This window comes from Acyrthosiphon pisum, chromosome A1, assembly GCF_005508785.2.
Source record: "Acyrthosiphon pisum isolate AL4f chromosome A1, pea_aphid_22Mar2018_4r6ur, whole genome shotgun sequence".
In the NCBI taxonomy this organism is placed as follows: Eukaryota; Metazoa; Arthropoda; class Insecta; order Hemiptera; family Aphididae; genus Acyrthosiphon; species Acyrthosiphon pisum.
Window position 1 is genome coordinate 46,544,217 of NC_042494.1, and position 19,512 is coordinate 46,563,728.

At 31.5% G+C, this 19,512-nt stretch overlaps 1 protein-coding gene across 2 annotated transcripts in view; it reads right to left on the reverse strand.

The window, feature by feature from the left end:
* Window positions 1–17,531, reverse strand: part of LOC100161883 (ectonucleotide pyrophosphatase/phosphodiesterase family member 5) — a 21,792-nt gene extending 4,261 nt beyond the window's left edge. The window contains exons 1-6 of one of the 2 annotated variants that reach the window (XM_008183827.3): window positions 16,837–17,511; window positions 8,326–8,435; window positions 7,837–8,010; window positions 7,452–7,633; window positions 7,172–7,369; window positions 3,459–3,713 (exon numbers count right to left, since the gene is read on the reverse strand). In XM_008183827.3, coding sequence (XP_008182049.1) covers window positions 3,459–3,713; window positions 7,172–7,369; window positions 7,452–7,633; window positions 7,837–8,010; window positions 8,326–8,435; window positions 16,837–17,205 — 1,288 coding nt within the window. In that variant the 5' untranslated portion in view covers window positions 17,206–17,511. Of the gene's footprint in view, window positions 1–2,400; window positions 3,714–7,171; window positions 7,370–7,451; window positions 7,634–7,836; window positions 8,011–8,325; window positions 8,436–16,836 lie in introns of those variants that run through there. The other variant, XM_008183826.3, reaches the window with a different exon arrangement.
* Window positions 17,532–19,512: the final 1,981 nt, after the last annotated feature.

Genomic DNA, 19,512 nt, shown 5'->3' on the forward strand with positions numbered 1-19,512 from the left:
CCCCCCCCCCCCCCTGAACTCCCACCTGTTGTATAACATTTCGTTGTGAACCCCCCACACCATCCAACCTTGTCGTGTCCAGTCCAGTATATCTTTGTCCGTGTTATGTCCTATCCATTCTTATATTATCTATGATTTAAATCGTATGCCGTGTGATAACATTTTTCTAATGGGTCGTTGGGTAACTATACTAGGTATCTTAAATGGTCATACCTACTAATAACCGCGATTTAAGATAGTATGTGGGGTTGCCCATCGACTTGTAGTAAGAAAGCCAGTTCAGTGAATCACACTTTTTTTTATTATAGCAGCGCTCCATGTAAGCAAAATAGTATCGTAAAATTGTAACTCGTGCCACTGTTTAAATCATAGACATAATGGTACTGGTACCAATATTGGTTATAATACCATTTATTATGAGTTTTATTATGTACCTATATGACGCAAGTTTTTATAAATGTTATCCATTGATTGGATTCTAATTAAATAATTACAATAGTTTTAATACAAACAATATTCTAGAACACAAAAAATAAAGTTAACAAAAATGTATAATAATAAATAATAATAATATATTTGTATTTTATAAAAATAACCAAAATTATAGTTGATTATAAAACTATATTTATAAATTAGCACATAATTCTTCCCCCCTTTATATTATGCCATTGTTATACTTATGTACCAGATACTCTCTAAAAAAAAATCTTATGAGTTATGAATAATTATATGGTTTCAACTTAGCGACTGAAATGTCAGGTGCAGCACAGGCTGCAGAGGATGCAGCCATAGGACCATCATATAGTTACTATACTCAAGACGTATTCCATAAAAATAATATTATAGCAGTTTTAATAGGAAAAATATTATTTTTAGTACAGATACTTAACTCGTTTTGTTCACCTCCCTCCACGGGTTCCACTAGAAATAAGTTTCAAGAGAATAGTGATTTTCCGTGTTATAAATCTCTTGGTGAATATTTAAATAAAATCATGATAATATATACATGGATAGGACATTCCAAAATTTAATGCACAAGGTATAATTTGACCGAAGTGAATAAATGTTACCACACGGGTTACAGTAGTGGTTTATGGTGAAACCATGTTATTAACATAGTTAATATAGATTATCTATGGTTATCACATATACTTCTAAGTATAGAATTAGATCATAAAAAATCATATCTTAGATAATACATGCGAGATAGAGCTATGATTTAAAATCTTGAAGCCGATTTGGTCAGCCTGTTCGGCTCCGATGTCACCATACTGAACATGTGCAAAACCACTGCACATGCGCAAAAACATTACTGCGATTATGTTACCCCGTTCAGCGCTAGCTTTTTCATTTCTAATGCGTGCGCAATAAATTCATCGGGGCTGAACGGGCCCCGGCCAAATCGGTTTTTTAAAACAATAGGTATAGAAATAATAAAATAGGTACAATACAACACAAATCATAATAATTAATCTTATTTACCATATAAAAGACCATACAATGACAACCGGACAACCAGGTTTCAGTAAATTCTATAAAAAAAATCTGTGATTGATACAATATATTTTTGGTGTAATCACTTATCAAAGTAGACTATTAAGGTTACCACAAGCTATAACCGAATATAACCATTGCAGTAAAGCCGGATTCACAGCTGCGTCGTGTCGATCGAATCGTATTGTGATTGGATATTACTTTTTTGGTATCATGTAAAAGCCAAGTTTCAACCGAGTATACGAAGAATTGAATACTGCTTAACTTACTAACCATATTGGTTACCAGTCGTAACCATATAATAACCAAGCCCTCGCACGACACGACACACGACGTAGCTGTGAATGCGCCATTACATTTATTTACTTCAGGTACACTTCCTACCACATAATGTCCTATCCATGTATAATGTATATTATCTATGGAAACAATACATGATTTTTTTATTTAAAGACTTTTTAGTCTTTGAATTCAACGTAAAGATTTTGATCAAAATGTTGTAACAAAAATCTCAAACAAAAAAATATCTGTTTTTAAATATGATTAAATTAAAGTACAATTTTCAAGATATTTAATAAATATCTTACATTAAATAATTTAAACACATTCACAGTATTTAAATAGTTTAAAAGACATGGAGAAATATATCGCTTTAAAGTTAATAGATCATATTATTTTTACACAAAGTCTAAATGTAAAATATATTATAAAATAATTAATTAGATATTAATAATAAAAAATGTTTTATATTATTTTTTGGAAATGTATAAATAATTCTAAAGATAAACTTTTAAAAGTTATTTTAAAGTTAGGTATTTAAAATATGCACCGTTGCTTTAAAATAAGTATAAATTGGAGTATAAAATAGTTTAAATTACCAATGCCCTAACTCAAATACTATACTCATAGTTTATAAGTTTATTGTTATTTTCATTAATATATAATGATAATACATTTGTAATTATATAAATCAATACAATAAAAATTACATTTACATATACGTTATATGTATTTTTTTGGCAGAACATAGTTGCATAAATAAAAATATATACTATGAAAGATGACGAATATAATGCAGATAAGTTTATTATTTTATATATTTTAATTTTATTAAAAAATATTATATACTATTTTTGATTTTACATTATAAACACCTATAGTTGACTAATAAAGATACATTGTTTAATTAGGTACACAACTTTATTAAGTAAAAATATAAATATGATTGAGAGATTTCGTTTTGCAAATCTTAAAACATTATAACTAATATTTCATAATAATAATATAATGCAAAAAAAACATAATTAACCTACTTACATATTATTGAACCTATTTTACTAAACCTACCATATAAGTAGTAAGTACAATGACTAAACGAATAAATCATAATACGAGATATACCTACACGATTCGAAATAAGGCGCGTATGAATTTAATATCTATTAAGTCAAAAATATATGTTTACGTTTAAGGTATTGCAATGTTGTTAGAATAAACAAAATCGCACCTGCGACACTATTTTGACAAGGCTCATGTAAGGGTCACGTGATGAATTTGTATGTTTGTAATTCCGAATTCGTTATAATATGTAAATCGTGTAACATAATAAAATTAATATCGGTTAGGTTCAGCCAATTCATCGAATCAAATATTTATTTGATACCTAATAAATTAATAATATAATATTATTGAAAAGGATGAATCGAACGACGGTACCAAAATATTTTTATCTATATGTACAATATTGTTAACAGGACTCGAAAAAGTGTCGCGAACGAGACGAGACAACCACCTTATCATCCCCACCCAAAAATCAGGACCTCGGAATATATAATTGTTATTGTGTTAAGATGAATTTCTGGTCCGATCACTGACCGAGGGGGAAGGGGGAGAGTATTCTGGTGGTTTTTGGGTTCACAGACGACTCCGTGCGATCACTTGTAGTAACAAAGCTGAAAATATACCTAAGACGGGCGGCGTGAACGTGGGGGCAGCGCCGACGGACAGCAGCTGTTCAACGCCCTTTATCGTTCCGTCAATCTGTCGGCTCGGCTCTGTTAGGCCCGCGATCCGGCTGATCAGCGGGTAAAGATCCACGTTGTCGAACTGCACAGCGGAGTAGTTCTTCTTGAACGCCGGTCCGGAAGCCATGAAGATGGCTCGCATCTGCGGTTCCGCGTTGTCATACCCGTGCGCCCCTATTTTGAATTTCTCCTTGGCTGAAACACGGGCAACGATCACCATTTATCGAATGTCTTGATCGTAGATTAGGACGTTAGGATACAATATGATATTATGATCGCGATAAACGAAAAATTAACGGTACGATTATTTTTTTAAAACCAAAGGGCAGCGTTCATAGCAAGGATTGGTTAAACAGAGGTATTGATTAAGTCCACTCTAAAGTGTCTGTTAAATTATTGGCGTACACGATATTACTAATGCAATTTAATGTACCTACCTAGAATAAAATATCATCATTCGATCAAGAATAAGCTACTCCCATCTAACCTTGCACTACTGCCTCATCAGCAAGGGATCAACACTAGTATGTGATATTTGCAATAAAATACTAACAACAGATCAAATTATAGTGTTCAACTGCCCCAAATATGCCAAAGCCCACAAAATCCCTAACAACCCTCGTTCATTTCACCAAAACAAAGAAAACGTTGGAGCAATATTAATACCAATAAAGCAACTTTAATTCCAAACACCCAATATGGAGCTGTCGATCCACCTATCTAAGAGGTAAAATCCTCCATAAAATAATTACCGATCATAAATGGTTACAACTCGCACCTACTGGACCCACATACTGGCCCACCCATATCAATAAGCATCCAGATATTCTGGAATTCTTCATACACTCCGCCCCAAGTAACTTGCCCTTTTCTATATTTAATATTACGGACCTTTCCTCAGACCACTATCCAGTTAAGTTAGTCATTGATGGTGAAACAAACTAAATCCCGAAAGAACCTTCATTAACCTTAGGTCCAATCAACTGGGCCCATTACAAAAACTACTTAAACACAAAATTAGACATACCTTTTAAATCCACTCAAGATCTCGAGAAAGGCTCTATAACAACAACTCCACCGCACCGAACACTGTTCCGGACAAATACCCACTACCGGACTATATCAATGAACTTTTAAGACAAAAAAGAAAGGCTCGTTCCCAATGGTAACTTACAGATTACCCTAACGACAAACGGATTTGTAACAACCTAACCAATAAACTTAAAAGGCAACTTCAAAATCGCAAAAATCAATCCTACAATAATTACATTTTTAATTTAAATCCAACAAATGGCTCACTTTGGAAAGCAACCAAAAAATCATAAACCATATTGAACCCAATCCTCCACTCCACCGCACTGACGACGTCGAAAATGCTAACATATTTGCGAACATCTTGCTGCAGTATTTAAGCCAAACAATATACAAACAAGCTCCAAGCACTCTACTAGACTGTTTGAGTTCCTAGATAGTCCACTTCCAGTCTCTATGCCTGCCAAACCCACTTTCCCAAATGAAGTATTATTTTATCTAAAATATTAAAAGAAACGGTAAAGCACCTGGTCACGACTTTATATCTGCTCCATTCGTAAAAAGCTACCACCTAGAACAAATTCCTACTAATAATAATATTATTATCGTATATATCAATTCATTACTCTACCTTACTTGCCATCTATCTGGAAACATGCACAAATAATACTCATTCACAAACCAGGCAAACCTCTTGGTAACCCACCCTTCTACCTATCTACAAGCCTTCTTATAGTCATAGGCAAATTATTCGAAAAATTAATCCTGAAAATAATTTCAAGATTTTCCACAGAAAACAAAAATCATCCCAGACTTCCGATTCGGGTCAAAACACTTCATAATACACCAACTGCACAGAGTTGTTGATCAAATATTGTTAGCATTCGAGAGCAAAAAAGTTTCCATTAGTATTTTCCTAAAAGCGTAGGCTTTTGACCGAGTTTGGCTCCCAAGCCTACTCTTCAAACTTAAATCCTTCTTGCTCACCCCGTGTTACTTACTAATACAATCTTATCTAAACCAAAGAACATTTGTAACTAAAATTAAAGGTGCATTTTCTAACACTAAAATGGGAACTATAGGTGTACCCCATGTCAGTGACATAGTCCATTTCCTGTTCAATGTATTTTCCATTGATCTACCTTAAAACGAAAACACTTAACTTTGTACATTTGCGGATGACACTGCTATTTTTTCCATTAACAAAGATTTCATCCAAGCGGCTCAAAGCCACCCAACTGTGCTAAACAACTTGTTTCATGACTGGAAAATCCAAGTCAATTCACTTAAATCCTCTCATATTACTTTCCGCCTTCGATCTTAGTTATGCCCCCAACCTTTATAGACAATGCACATATTCCATCTTCCACGCAAACTCAATATCTGGGTTTAATACTTGGCAAACGTATTACTTGAGAATTTAGATCCCAACTTAAAATAAGGTCAAAATTCTCTATTCGATACTTCACTTTCTTAGACCATTACTCCACTATGAGTTCTCCTAAAAGAAAAATTGACATGGCTTTTCTAAGACCCATGTAGTACTATGGCATTCAACCTTGGGACTCAGTCAAACCTTCAAACACCAGGACAATACAGGCCACCCAGTCTACATGTCTTCGATTATTACCATGTGCTTCCTGGTACATCACCAATTACTCACTTCACAAAGACATTTGCATTCCAACCTTAAATAATCTTGCTATGCTCAGCTATAAAAAAACTCCCAAAACTTTCACTCTCACTCAAATTCTATTATCACCCATCTCTTATCCTTGGGCCCCTTGAAAGGAACTGGTTTAAGGACCTAATCTCTCCCTAAAAACTTTCACATGGGGTGTCATCAATGGGCGGCGACTTCCCCTTCACACCAAATGCTAATAATCCCGCTCCAATTTACTCATTGTAATATGTAAATACAGATTGTAAATAAAAAATAATATTTTGTTAAATAAAAAAAGAAAGGTCATCATTTATATTAATATCCGTATATTATGTACATTTTCTTTACCTAATTATTTATTTGAGGACTAATAAACATTGTGGTTAAAGACTTTTATCAAATATTAAAAAATATATTTATGTATATTTTAAATTAATATAGTCTACAGATAATATTTAGGATTTATAAAAACGCGCACTGTTATTATGATGTTTTCTTTCAGATGTTAGTCAAGACCACAGTGGTACTGTATATGAATTATTATTATTTATAGCTATACTAAGGCCCACGGGAGGAATGACTAACTATGCACATATATGCTGACAAAATAACTGTTGTCGAAGTCTTACTTCTCCCACCATCGCACCGTTTTAACCACTCCTGTGTGGAAGGGGAATTGATGCGCAGCGACTGACAATTTTTTCTGGTCATTCTCTCATGGGCCTTAGTATAAGAAAAAAATTACGACACTGTAAATTAAAACACTAGATTCAAACGGTTGAATGGTGGATTATTTATTTTTGCATGTGGTAGGTATATTGTTGTACTTAATAAAAAGTGTTTTAATAGGTACTAAAATTATTTAATTATATCAAAAAATTTAGGAACGTACTAAAAAACCATTCATTCATCGTTTATCATAGCGTTAGCGTAATTTTATTTAGCCAAAGGTACTAACTTGTTCCGTTTAAAATAAATTCAAAATATGTATCCCAAAACGCATATTGAGGTTTAGCCAACAAATATATAATATCGGTCAACCTAGTATTATTTTTCATATGCCAACGGTCGGGTAATTGATCTTGTTTAAATACATTAAATGTTCTGGAAGTATTGGCTACTTTTGAAAGATTTTTATAAACTTCATCGAATTTATCTGAAAATAATAGCAACGATAAAAGTATTTAGTATCACTTATGTAGTTATGCTCCTTACGACGGTCTTATTAAACTACTCACTCGGATTTGGATGTATGAACGCATTAGGACCTGACATAATGCTTTTGTAAGTCGTATTGGACACATATTCATTTAAATGTATCATTCGATTATACGTAACTGTATCCATCCCGTGATCACTGAGAATAATGAGATTTATTTTATTTTCTAGTTTTTCATGTTTTATTTGATCGAGTATATACCTAAAATTATTATTTTTAAATGTTAATATTGTTAAAAAAATAAGATAGATATAATATCACTAAGATAATAAAAAAAAAAAAATTATTAGAAAAAATTGAAATTTTTTTTTCTATATCGTTCACAGTGACATGTACCTATATACTATAAATTATCTAAAAAGCAAACATAACTTTTTTAAAATGTATTTATAAATCATAAATACTTTAGAGTGGCATCTGCTCTCACAATTTGATTTATTGTTTCTTGTGAGTCGGATGCTTTTAAATGAGCAGTATGGTCTGGTTCTTCAAAATACGCATACACTAAATTGGCTGGTTTTTTTTCGTCTTTAATCCATGACATAATTTTGTCGATACGATCGGTCCATGGAATTGAACTGGACAAAAATAATTAAATAATTATTTTGATCAAACAATTTGACACGATTTGTAAAAAAACCTAATAAAGGGCAATATTATTGTTACAATAGATATTATTTTTGAAGAATTGTTATTAAATACAATGTTGAACTTGCTCAATAATTTTTATGACAAAAAGCAGCATTGTATTTCAAATTGGTTAGCTTTATATTTTTAAAATATCCCATATATTATGTAGTATCTAAAGGTTTGTAAAGTTAAAAGTCTGAAAAAATTATAAAAAGACTATATACTGGTTGCTTATTATTACAATTATCTTAATATATTATTACCTGTTGTATTTTTGTATATGGGTAGGATACTTGTTTTGATACGCAAATTCGGATCCTGGCCACATCATCACACCGCTATATCGTCCATCTCCATTGATTTCGTTATGGATCTGAAATTATTTTATCTCATTAAACCATGCAAACGACATCAGGATCATTGGAAAAGCAAGGATTTACAGATGAGGGAGGGGATATCTCAAACTAATCAAGATGCCTTAGTGAGTGGCTACCGGCAGCCAGTGGCATAGCCAGGGGGGGTTTGGGTGTTTATACCCCTCCCATTGACATTTTCCCTCTTAATAAATATATTGTTTATAGAGTTCGGGACTGCTTGCAAGTTATAAATTTGTCTCATGAAATGGCAAAATTAAATACTAAGTTTGAATTTGCATATTTGTGTATTTTTTAATTTAAATGTACATACAATTTTCGGGAAAAATTATATTTGGATAATATTGAAAAATATCTCAAAAAATATTATGTTTGGTTGGGTACAATAGGCGATAACTTTGAGATTTGGACAGGCCGAAGCCTAATACCATACTATTATGAAATTGAATAAGCTTAAAAAAATTAAGTAAATGTTTGGGAGGGGCGGAGGGCTGTTAAAGTTGTTGGTGGAGCTTGGCTACAGTTGGCCCTATATTCACATAATATGTAAGATTTCATAAGTCCCTTTGTGACAAAACTGTGCAGTTTAAACTATAATTGTAGATTGTACGAAGAAATGAACAACAGTAGATATAGGTACGTGTTCGTTTATCACGATGTTCGCATATCACGTTATTCGTTATTACTTATTTAGTAACCTAGTATTGTATGCTAGTATTTTTAAAAATGAAGTTGTTATTTGTTTGTTTATTTATTTATTTATCAGGTTTATATACATACTTATTTTTTAGTTTTTTATTACCTTAATTGCAATATGTTTTAATGATTTTTCAAAAATAATATAAAAATATTGATACATAGTACATATATTTAAACATATTTTGAGAATTTTGACTGCATATTTCGATAATTTTTAGTGCAACAAGTGAAGTCCTGGACTCTAAATTTATTTATATACCTACGAAAATTGTAAAAACTTGGTTTTAATCTATACCTAAAACACCCCCTATTTCATAATTCTGGATACGCCACTGCCGGTAGCTACTATATTATTAAATATTAATAGGACCAAAAAAAAAAAATCGACACCCTTTGGACATTGACAAAAAATTTTATGGGAAATATTACTACGAGCGTCAGTAATACAAATAATGAAAGCTTGTTGATTAGTGTGGGTGATGGAGAATGGAAATATTATAGTAGTATCAGTGTTTAGAGCTATAATTCTAATGTACCTATGTAGTAAGTTCGATCACTTAATTTTTAAATTCTCTGCTAATTTAAATTTGAAATTAAATTTAAATTATGTTTAAAATCATTCTTTTTTTGTTTAGGTTTGTTATAATTGTTACTATATTGTTTATCGAAAAAAGTGTTCTGAAATGAATAGGTACTATAATAATATGTAATATAAGTAAGTGTATAATTTTAAAAAAGACTTAACCATTGTGAGCTAAGTATAATATTATAAAAACTTGATATTTTATCTCAGTTCGATTGTTAAGCAATTTGAAATTTTTACTTATATGACCTGACCATTTAATGCAAAATTAATACTAAAGTTATTTAGAATAAAACTATATACAAATCTCTTATCATAAATAAAAAGAGGAGAAATACATTTTCAATTTTTTTTAATAATAGCATCTATTTAATATCGTGATTAAAATACGGAGATAAGTAGTACACATAAACTACTATAGTATCCTCTGAGGGGTAAAAGGTCTCGTTAATGATAATAGTAATTTAAACTTAAAGTATGATATTCTAATTTTGTAAAATAAAGGTTGATCTAAAATCATAAACATATTGGTAAGATATATTGGTTTGAAAAATGGTTTGTTCATTTTTAAATAATGCAGGTACTGGATAGACTACGAAAACTGGTTATTGTGTACATGTCTTGTCTCGTATCTCATGTCAGGCCTTGACATAATCCAGTATTATATTTATTCAGAATCGTATAGAATGTTTAAGTCATATATACATTCGTAAGATAATTGTATGCGGTGCAAGTTTTACTATATAGACTAGATATATTATATATAACCTATACTGTGTTAAGGTGATTTTTATCAATACTTAATTTTTTTTAATTTTTTAAAAAATTATAGAAAATAACCTGTATATCTATAATAATTGTAATTATTACTCTAAGTATCTACTACTGATTTAAAGAAACTTGTAGAGCTCTTTATCTACCTCAAAATGTGTGAAAGTTCTCCCAAAGTTCTCCACTAGTAAAGCTAAAATAAAATAATATATTACGAGTTCTTATATAAAATTAGGCGAATTTATTATTTAGTCATAATTGAGAGGTATTATAAAAATATAAAATCCCAAAACTCAAAAATGTTGAAAATTCGTTTTAATCTTATTGAATTACTTGCTTCGAAAAATAGTTACCTACTTATATTTAGGAAATCAATAACAAACACGATGTAAAGTAGATTTTAGATTTTGCAAATAACTGTTAAGCGTTAGACTACATTTAATAATAACAACTATCCGGGTCAATCTATTTAATTATTTCTTACAGTTAATTGTAAAAAATTTGTTATATTTAATTCATAAATAACCTATGTTATGTAATAGGTACACGTTCAAGTGTTATAATATGAAAAAATCGTTACAGACTACTATACTATCTTACTAGTTAGATACTAGTATTATATTAATTGCTACCTTAATCATAACTACTTATATAACAACCGTAATCGTACATATTACTATTTATGATAATTATCTTTATACTTAAAAATTAGTACCTATATTGTTTATAATTTTATATTTTCCATATAAATATTAATTTAATTTTGAAAAATGTTTGTTTACCTATGATCGATATTCGAGTATTTACAATTATACATTTATATTTTATACGTTAATTACCATCGGGACATCAATAAAATAATGAATATTGTAATGCGTTCGGTTTCTTTTACAAATTATCCAACCCAACCTGACTTGACTTATTATTTGAATAATTATATTAGTATTGCAATTTCATGACGTTGTGTTTGATATACGAGAACGTATCAATAAATAACAATTGGTAAATTACTATAATATATCATGGTATACATTTACATTTTACCTTAAAAGCATGTCAGAGCACAGCTGTTTGTTTTCTCTCTCTGGCGGCCCACGCGTAACATAGACAAAACGTATTTACGCAGAACCATTATTTTTTTATGTTTTTTAGTAAGTAATCTTAGAGTAAAATCACCCATTACAAAAACGATAGAGAATTTGAGGGTATGACATATCGATTGGTCTAAATATTGTCTCAAAACAATTTAAATGTTATTTAAATGCTCATAGTACATCATTATTTTTATTATTTTTAAAGTCAAATACAAATAACAATAAAATATAAAACCGATATGTGGTATGTCATACCCTTAAAAATACTATCTTCTATAATTTTTGTAATAGGTTAATTTATTTTACTCTAAGATTATTCAAAAACAAAAAAAATGATTTTGCGTAAATGCGTTTTGTCTATATTGCGCGTGGGCCAGAGATAGAAAACAAACGGTGCGCTGATATACTCGTAAGGTTACTGAATGTGTAAGTAAGTATGATTAAAATATACTAACAAATTATTTATCAGTAATTTTGTATGAAAACACTATTAACATGTCGATTGTTTTCTATACCTATTATAAATGTATAAATGTATCATGTAAATATATTGTATGTAATACCTACAATCTACATTAATGTATTATATAATTGCATTTATATAATTGTGTCGTAATAAGCTTATCATTATAGTGTACCTATGCTTAGGTATCACGTTCATGTGAGAACATTATGAACATTATGAATAATATTATTATTTTATACTACACAGTAGGCAATTCATCACTACATTTATATACCTGTACGTTTTACTTTTTCATATTGCACTCCGTTACATTCCAAGCCATACGGATAAATTTAAATTTATAATGATTTGATACTTATTAATATATAAAATTATTAGTCATTGGTTTTCACAGGTATAATTTAATTATCCGTGTTAACACCACTGATAAAACTCAAAGTAATGTACGATCGTTCATACGGTACTTATTATCGTGTAATATAATTTTAACAAACATATTCAAATTTTTCAATTTGTGCACGTACACAACGTTACGTGAATTGGGGAAATGTACCTATAATTATAATTTTCATTTGTATTGCACAGTATAACTTAATGGCAAGTGTCTACCAAATGTATAAAAAATAAATATACACAATTTAATTCATTGACGCAAATAGGTGGGGGCTTGGGGAGACTCAGTCCCCCCAAATTTCTGCCAAGTCCCTCCAGTTAAAAAGTCAGTAGTTAATACTGAGCATATATAATTTTTAGAAAATATTATAGGAGGGGCTTTAGTCCCCCCAAAACAATTTGTCTATTTGCGCCTATGCAATTTATATATTTATGTATTATAATAGGATATTTAAGCTTATGCAATAGATAGTTATACTTACCTAGACGTTTACTTAAAGACGAACTATCTAAATTAACAATCTTATTAGTTGTTACAACTTGTATTAAGTATGTAATATTATGTCGAGACAACTGTCTTATAAGTATATAAGATTATAAAACTTATATTTTAGAATTTAAGTATATGTATCCAAAGTATAACCAATCCTACTAGATATTACCTATATCTTTATATATAAAAATGAATTAAAATTTTGATTTTGATATACTTAAAATACTTTTATACATTTATTTTACCGCAGAGCCTCAATGATGGTATGAATTAGGAGGTAGTAATGTAGGATACCTATAGTAATATCGAAAGATAAAAGTTGAAAATTCACGTAGTGGGTTTGGTCGATTTTGAGTCAGTGCTTGAATTGGGAAAAATTAAGTAGAGGAGCTTAATCTAACGATATAAAAATTGCGTTCCAATGGCAAATTTACTCAACACAGACCCGTGGGGGCCTTGTCCCCTCCCCCCACGCTCCTGCCGTATCTACATACATTTTGAATATCTCTTTTCAGCAACACATTTTGAATTCCAAATAATTATAATATATTTTGACAGCAATATCTTATATCTACATCTTACATTATTACAGTAGAAAAAAAAATTAATAATAATCTACCTGTTTATTCAATATACTAAATAGATAACAAAATTAATAATTATTGTTTTTGATTCAAAAGAGAACACATATACTGATAAGTATTAAAAATTCAAAAATTCAAAAACACCGATAAAAATAAGTGATAACCATAACTGAATCTGATAACATTTCATTCGAACACGATTTAAAATAATACTAGCACACATCAGTATGTGACATGTGTGCCTTAGAAAATATACTTGTGATAGAAATATACTATGATCTGTGAACTACTGACTATATAGGCAAAATACAGGCTGATATTATAATTAATTAATAAACTAATATCAAAAATAATTTTGATATGAAAAATAGTAAAACTTGCTATATAATTGACATCAATTGAAATCCACATTTTAATAAAAACTATTTCGGATATTAGTTTGTACTGTCCCCCGTCCTAGTAAAAAAAAATAGAGGTAGGCAAAAAAAAATAAAAACAGTAAGGGAGCTCCGTCCCCCTGCGCATCCCCCAAATTTGAGCACTGTTTTGAGTGATCAATCCTGTCCGGTGGTGGGGTCATAATGTTGGAGTACTTATCGTATGATAATCAGAGATGTTCTGAGTAGCAAATCTGGTTTAAGCCGGGTACCGAGTACTGGCTGGGAAAATTGTATGTACTAACCGGGTATCGAGTATTGGCCGAGTAAAATTTTTAAAATAAACAAGCAATAGGTACTAGCAAAGTAGAAAAATAATACAGATTACAGATCAAACGAGTGCGTCGCTGTGCAGAGCTGTAGAGTGTAGACTGTAAAGTGATTACTGATTACGTCTTATAACTGAGAATATTTGTATAGAAATAATTTATATTTTATAATGGATTTTCATTGCAGATTGTTATCATAGAATTTTTATATAAACATTAAACAATAAACACGAGATTTATTTTTGTAATTCGTAGAAAGAAAACATGATTTGTTTATAATCAACTGTCTATTGTAAATCGGTTCAGTTATTTCAATATGTACAAAAATAAATTAAAATTTATTAACCTATTTAGATTTTTCCCGTTATATTAATTATAGGTATGCATATATTTATAAATAGATTATCAGCGTTTGCCATTGGATATGAGTCGAGTAAAATGTAGTATTTCGTCGCGTACCAAGTAAGGGCCGGGTAAAAACTAAAAATGTAGATATTGCGCCGGGTACCAAGTAAGAGTCGATATATGATGTCGAGTACCCGGCCATCAAGTAATTGCCGGGTACCCGGAACATCTCTAAATTTATTATTATTGTTTATATTGTTTTAATGTATTTGAGTGAAATAATTTAAACAGTTCATTAAAGGTGGAATAATCATGAATAATGGTTAGGAACATCGGTTACTGAAAACCGGTTGGACGCGAATATAAGAAAAAACTGCAATTGTTCCGAAAACCGAAAACTGTACGTTAAAGTAGGTACCTACGCGTCAGACGTCATAAAAACCGTTGTACGTGCATGATTGCGGATGATGGACCAAAGTCATTGACCTGATATTATATAGAATGGACATATTTCACTTGATAGGTTAGGGGGCTCGTGTAATAACAGTATGTTTCAATCGTTCGGCATTCACTGAAATATCACTCTATCCGGTGCACTCGAGTTAGGCGTCACTCAAACGGACGTGTTAAAACACAAATTTGGCAATAGCGCCAGTAGCAAAATATTGCAATTATTAACTAGTATAGTAAACGGACAGTCATAAATCATTCAAAATAAAGTGTAGTTGTTTTGTTTAAAATATTAAAAATACGAATCCATTAAAAATTAAATTTAGTTTAATAAGAAAGAAGCAATAATATTATACTTTTCCGTTACTAAACATGCTTCCATAATTTCCATTACAATTTTTGAGAGCTAAAAAATTATTATTTATAATATGCCATCGTGATGTGTTTTTAAGACCACTGCAGTCTAGGCCAGAAGTTATTATGGTTTTCCAATTCCAGAAAAGCTATTAAAGCTTTCAATTCCTACATTATCTTAAACCAGTTACAGTCACATACTATGTACTGTCGCATAAAATATACAGTAGACAATAATATTCTTAATCTCATAAACATAAGCCAGTCTTCTCGTTATCCTCGCCAAATCGGAGTAAAGCGATCATCAACACGTCCTACTAGATCAAGCAATATAATATGCCAAATAGTCATACAGAACAAACACTTAGAACACGGCTCGACTGCTTACTGGAGTTATATTTATTACTGATTTTGTTAGATATAACACATCTCACATTTCTCACCGCGGGAAGGTTGTGAGATGAAGCGGCACAGGTGAGCCGGCACAGGTGAACCGACACCGTCGAAAAGCGGTGGAAAATCCTCCAGGAAATCTACTCCAGCTCAGGCATGGATCCAGGGAGGAGGGCTAAGGGGCTTTTGCCCCTACGCCGGCTGATGACGGTACACAATATAGCTATAGCCTTTAACATGATATAATTAAAAGTAGGTATAATAATATTATTTTGCTTTCGTCATTTAAATTAAAAATAATTCACTCTCTTGTAATGAAGTACCAAAATAATCTTGATATAGCTTACAAAAGGCTATACAATATGTAATTTACTACAAGACACTCAACGTGTTAATGACGAACACAGAACAGCTGAATTTATCATTATTATTTTGTTCAAATTCGACACACATCGTTTCGATTAGGTATTTACTATTGCCTGTTTGAATTACCAACATAAAATAAATATTTTTGACCAAGTATTTCGGAATATGTGTATGATATTTTAATATCTTGACTTCATTATAAGTTCTCATGTCCTCGATAGTGAAATACGTATAATATGTAACACACATAATAATACACATTACAATATTATTAGATACGTTAAGCGCATTTGTTTAATCTATAAATATCCGAAATTAATATAAACTAATAATTTTTGTATCAAACCAAATTTCACATTTATCAATGGATTACAACATTTTTTTCTATGTTACAATCATTAAAATCATTGGTATCTGAATTTTAAAATTAAGACTTATAGCTGATAGGCAATAATTTTTTCAAACAACGAGTTAAGAGGATGCCACCGTAATTCGGTTGTAAAAAGGTCTATAGCCTATTTTTCGAGATATTATATTAAATTGTATACCTATGTCTTAAGCTTAACCACATGCGATTGATCGCGGGGGCTGATTTTGCTAGCATCGAGTTTGCTACATACACAGTCAAAAGCCCTAATATTATTAATTATTATATTATATTATAATTATGTAGGAAGGTACAGCGTGGGCGGTGGGACCTTACCCAGATGGGCACCACCGCATCATCGTAGTGGAACTGCTCGTACGTGTAATGCATCTTATCGTAGTGCTTGTCGAACATGTAATTGTCTAGCACGCCGTGCTTGTCGGAGTACATTCCGGTGGCCATGGTGAAGTGGTTGACGAACGTCTTCGTGGGGAACGTACTTCGCATGTACGGTGGCGCGGCCGACACCTTCTGAAACCAGGCCATGTGCGGCGTCACATTGGGCTTTATATAATCTGGTCGGAAACCGTCGAACGATACGACCACCGTCACAGGGTGACGCGTGACGGCCGCCACCCCCACCACTGCCGCCGCGAAGACCGCGACTAGGCACTTCACGGCCACAGCACCGACCGGCCTGCACATGGCCAACGGCCGCGGGAGACAAAGTGTCGAGCGGAGACAAAAAATCGCCAATCGGTGATGTGATCCGCGATCTACGCGTCTGTATATAATACAATATAGATCGATGCGTAATTCCGGTGTGGATGTGGCCGGACGTAATACCGGACAGGACCGGAAGGGTGAACGGCGTCTCTCGGACCGAACGGCCGCTGTCGGAAATAGGAATTATATCGTAGGTGTGCGTCGTCAGACACACGGTTTATACTCGCAGTCTCGACCGCCGCGTATTTTGCTGACGTGCGTAGAGGTCGGTGCGCGGTAAAATACTGCAAACGTGACGTCGACGATACACTTCACTAACCTAAAGAATATTGCACGCGCGCGTCGAAACAACAGGTGCCGTGTCGGAGTGGGGACGACAATTCAAGAGCTTCGGTCTGGGTCGACGCCACGGCGACCATGATATTGTGTTTATTTTTATGATATTGTTATTTTTATTATTACTACATATCATTAAAATATTTACCTGTAGTATCTATACGGTATTAGTATTGCAACAATATAATGGTGATCTGAAAGTACAAATGTTTTCGAAACTACGAGCTTAAAAAAAAGTGTTGCTATAAAATAACTAATATTATAATTTATAATACTGATCAATATAATATATATTATATACATAACCTATTTTGTGTTATTATTATTTTCGAAATGTTTGCAGCATCTGTTGTCAAAAATCGCTTTAGTTTAATTAACGTTTTTGTTTGCTTATTGCAAATACACCATCATAACGGGAATCTGTTATTTTAATTATTAATACAGTAGCTTTAGAATATATTATAAATTATTCGCTATTAACATGTTATACATTTTTTGATTGAAAGTTTATGTTAGGTACACATACATGTTACTTTTTGGGCTTATTTTCTCGGACGAGGGTATGAGAAAAATTAAAATGTTGATGATCCACCTTACTTACTTAATAACAATAACAAAGGTATTACATTGTACAAATACGTAGTGTATAGGACGTAAGTATTCGGTAGGTACATAATGAATATGAAATGAACCTATAATATTTTTAAATTTATAATCTAGTCTAATTTACTTTTTTCAAGTTAAAGCTTCCGAAAACTTTATCTGTACCAACTTATTTATTCTTATCAGTGGTATGATAACAATGCTAACCCTTGCACACGGTCACACGGATGTATATTATATATTTTAGTCCGTATATTACGCTTGTATGAGATTCTTATCATTATTAACAAGCGTACCTAAACGATTCTCGTTTGCAACTTACGTTATCACTTATCAATATAATTGATTTAATAATTGTAAATCATAATCATAAATCACAAGGTGTAAGACATAGGTACTATGAAGTACCACAATCCCTACTATGGACAATATGAGTAATAACAAAAATAATAATAATCACCTAATATTCTACTATATCGTATTATATACGTTCGCCGTACCTTCAGTAGTATATCACAATTCACAATTTCAATTAACATAAATCGAATACATTATATTTGTCTGCGAATGTGCATATTAATAAAATTATTTATTGTGTTGTCTAGTATTTTTTCCGCGTGTAATATAAACATAATACGTGTACGACAAAGTTGATAAAAAACATGTTTAAAAAAAAAAAAAATAAAAAAATAGATTTAATTGAATAAAACATGTTTTTATATCTAAAATGTCTTTTTTTAAATGATTTTTTTAAACTGTTTAAAACATGAGTTAATCGAGTTTAAAACAAATATTAGAAACTGTAATAATTGCTTATGCAGCTTAATTATATGTATTAACATTTTCAAAAAAAAGCGGGTAAGTGGATGTCGCTCTGCTGTACAGGAGGTTACATGTGGGTCACTTTATGATAGATTATATTAAATTTGAATTCAATGATATCATATCATCAGTGTCGGACTGGCTCGAAAAGGCCCAGTCCGCGATTTGGAAGAAAGGGCCCCCAACAGGCTAATGGAAAATGTTTTAACTATCCCAGAACAAAAAGGTCACTTGGCTCACAAGTCGCAATCCAATTCATATATACATTGAACATTTTTTTTTTCAATACAATTTCCATCTTGCATATTTATAAATTATCATATAGCCATACAAATAACTAAATACCTACGTACTTAACTAAAATTCAATCATTCGATATATTAACTGGTTTTACTTTATTTTCAATAGAGAAATTTCAAATTAGCTCCTACACTGGCTACACCACCTGTGACATCATACATTATAAAGAAAAAGGTGGGCAAGTGGGTGTCGCTCTTTCTGTACAGTAAGGTTACAAATGGGTCA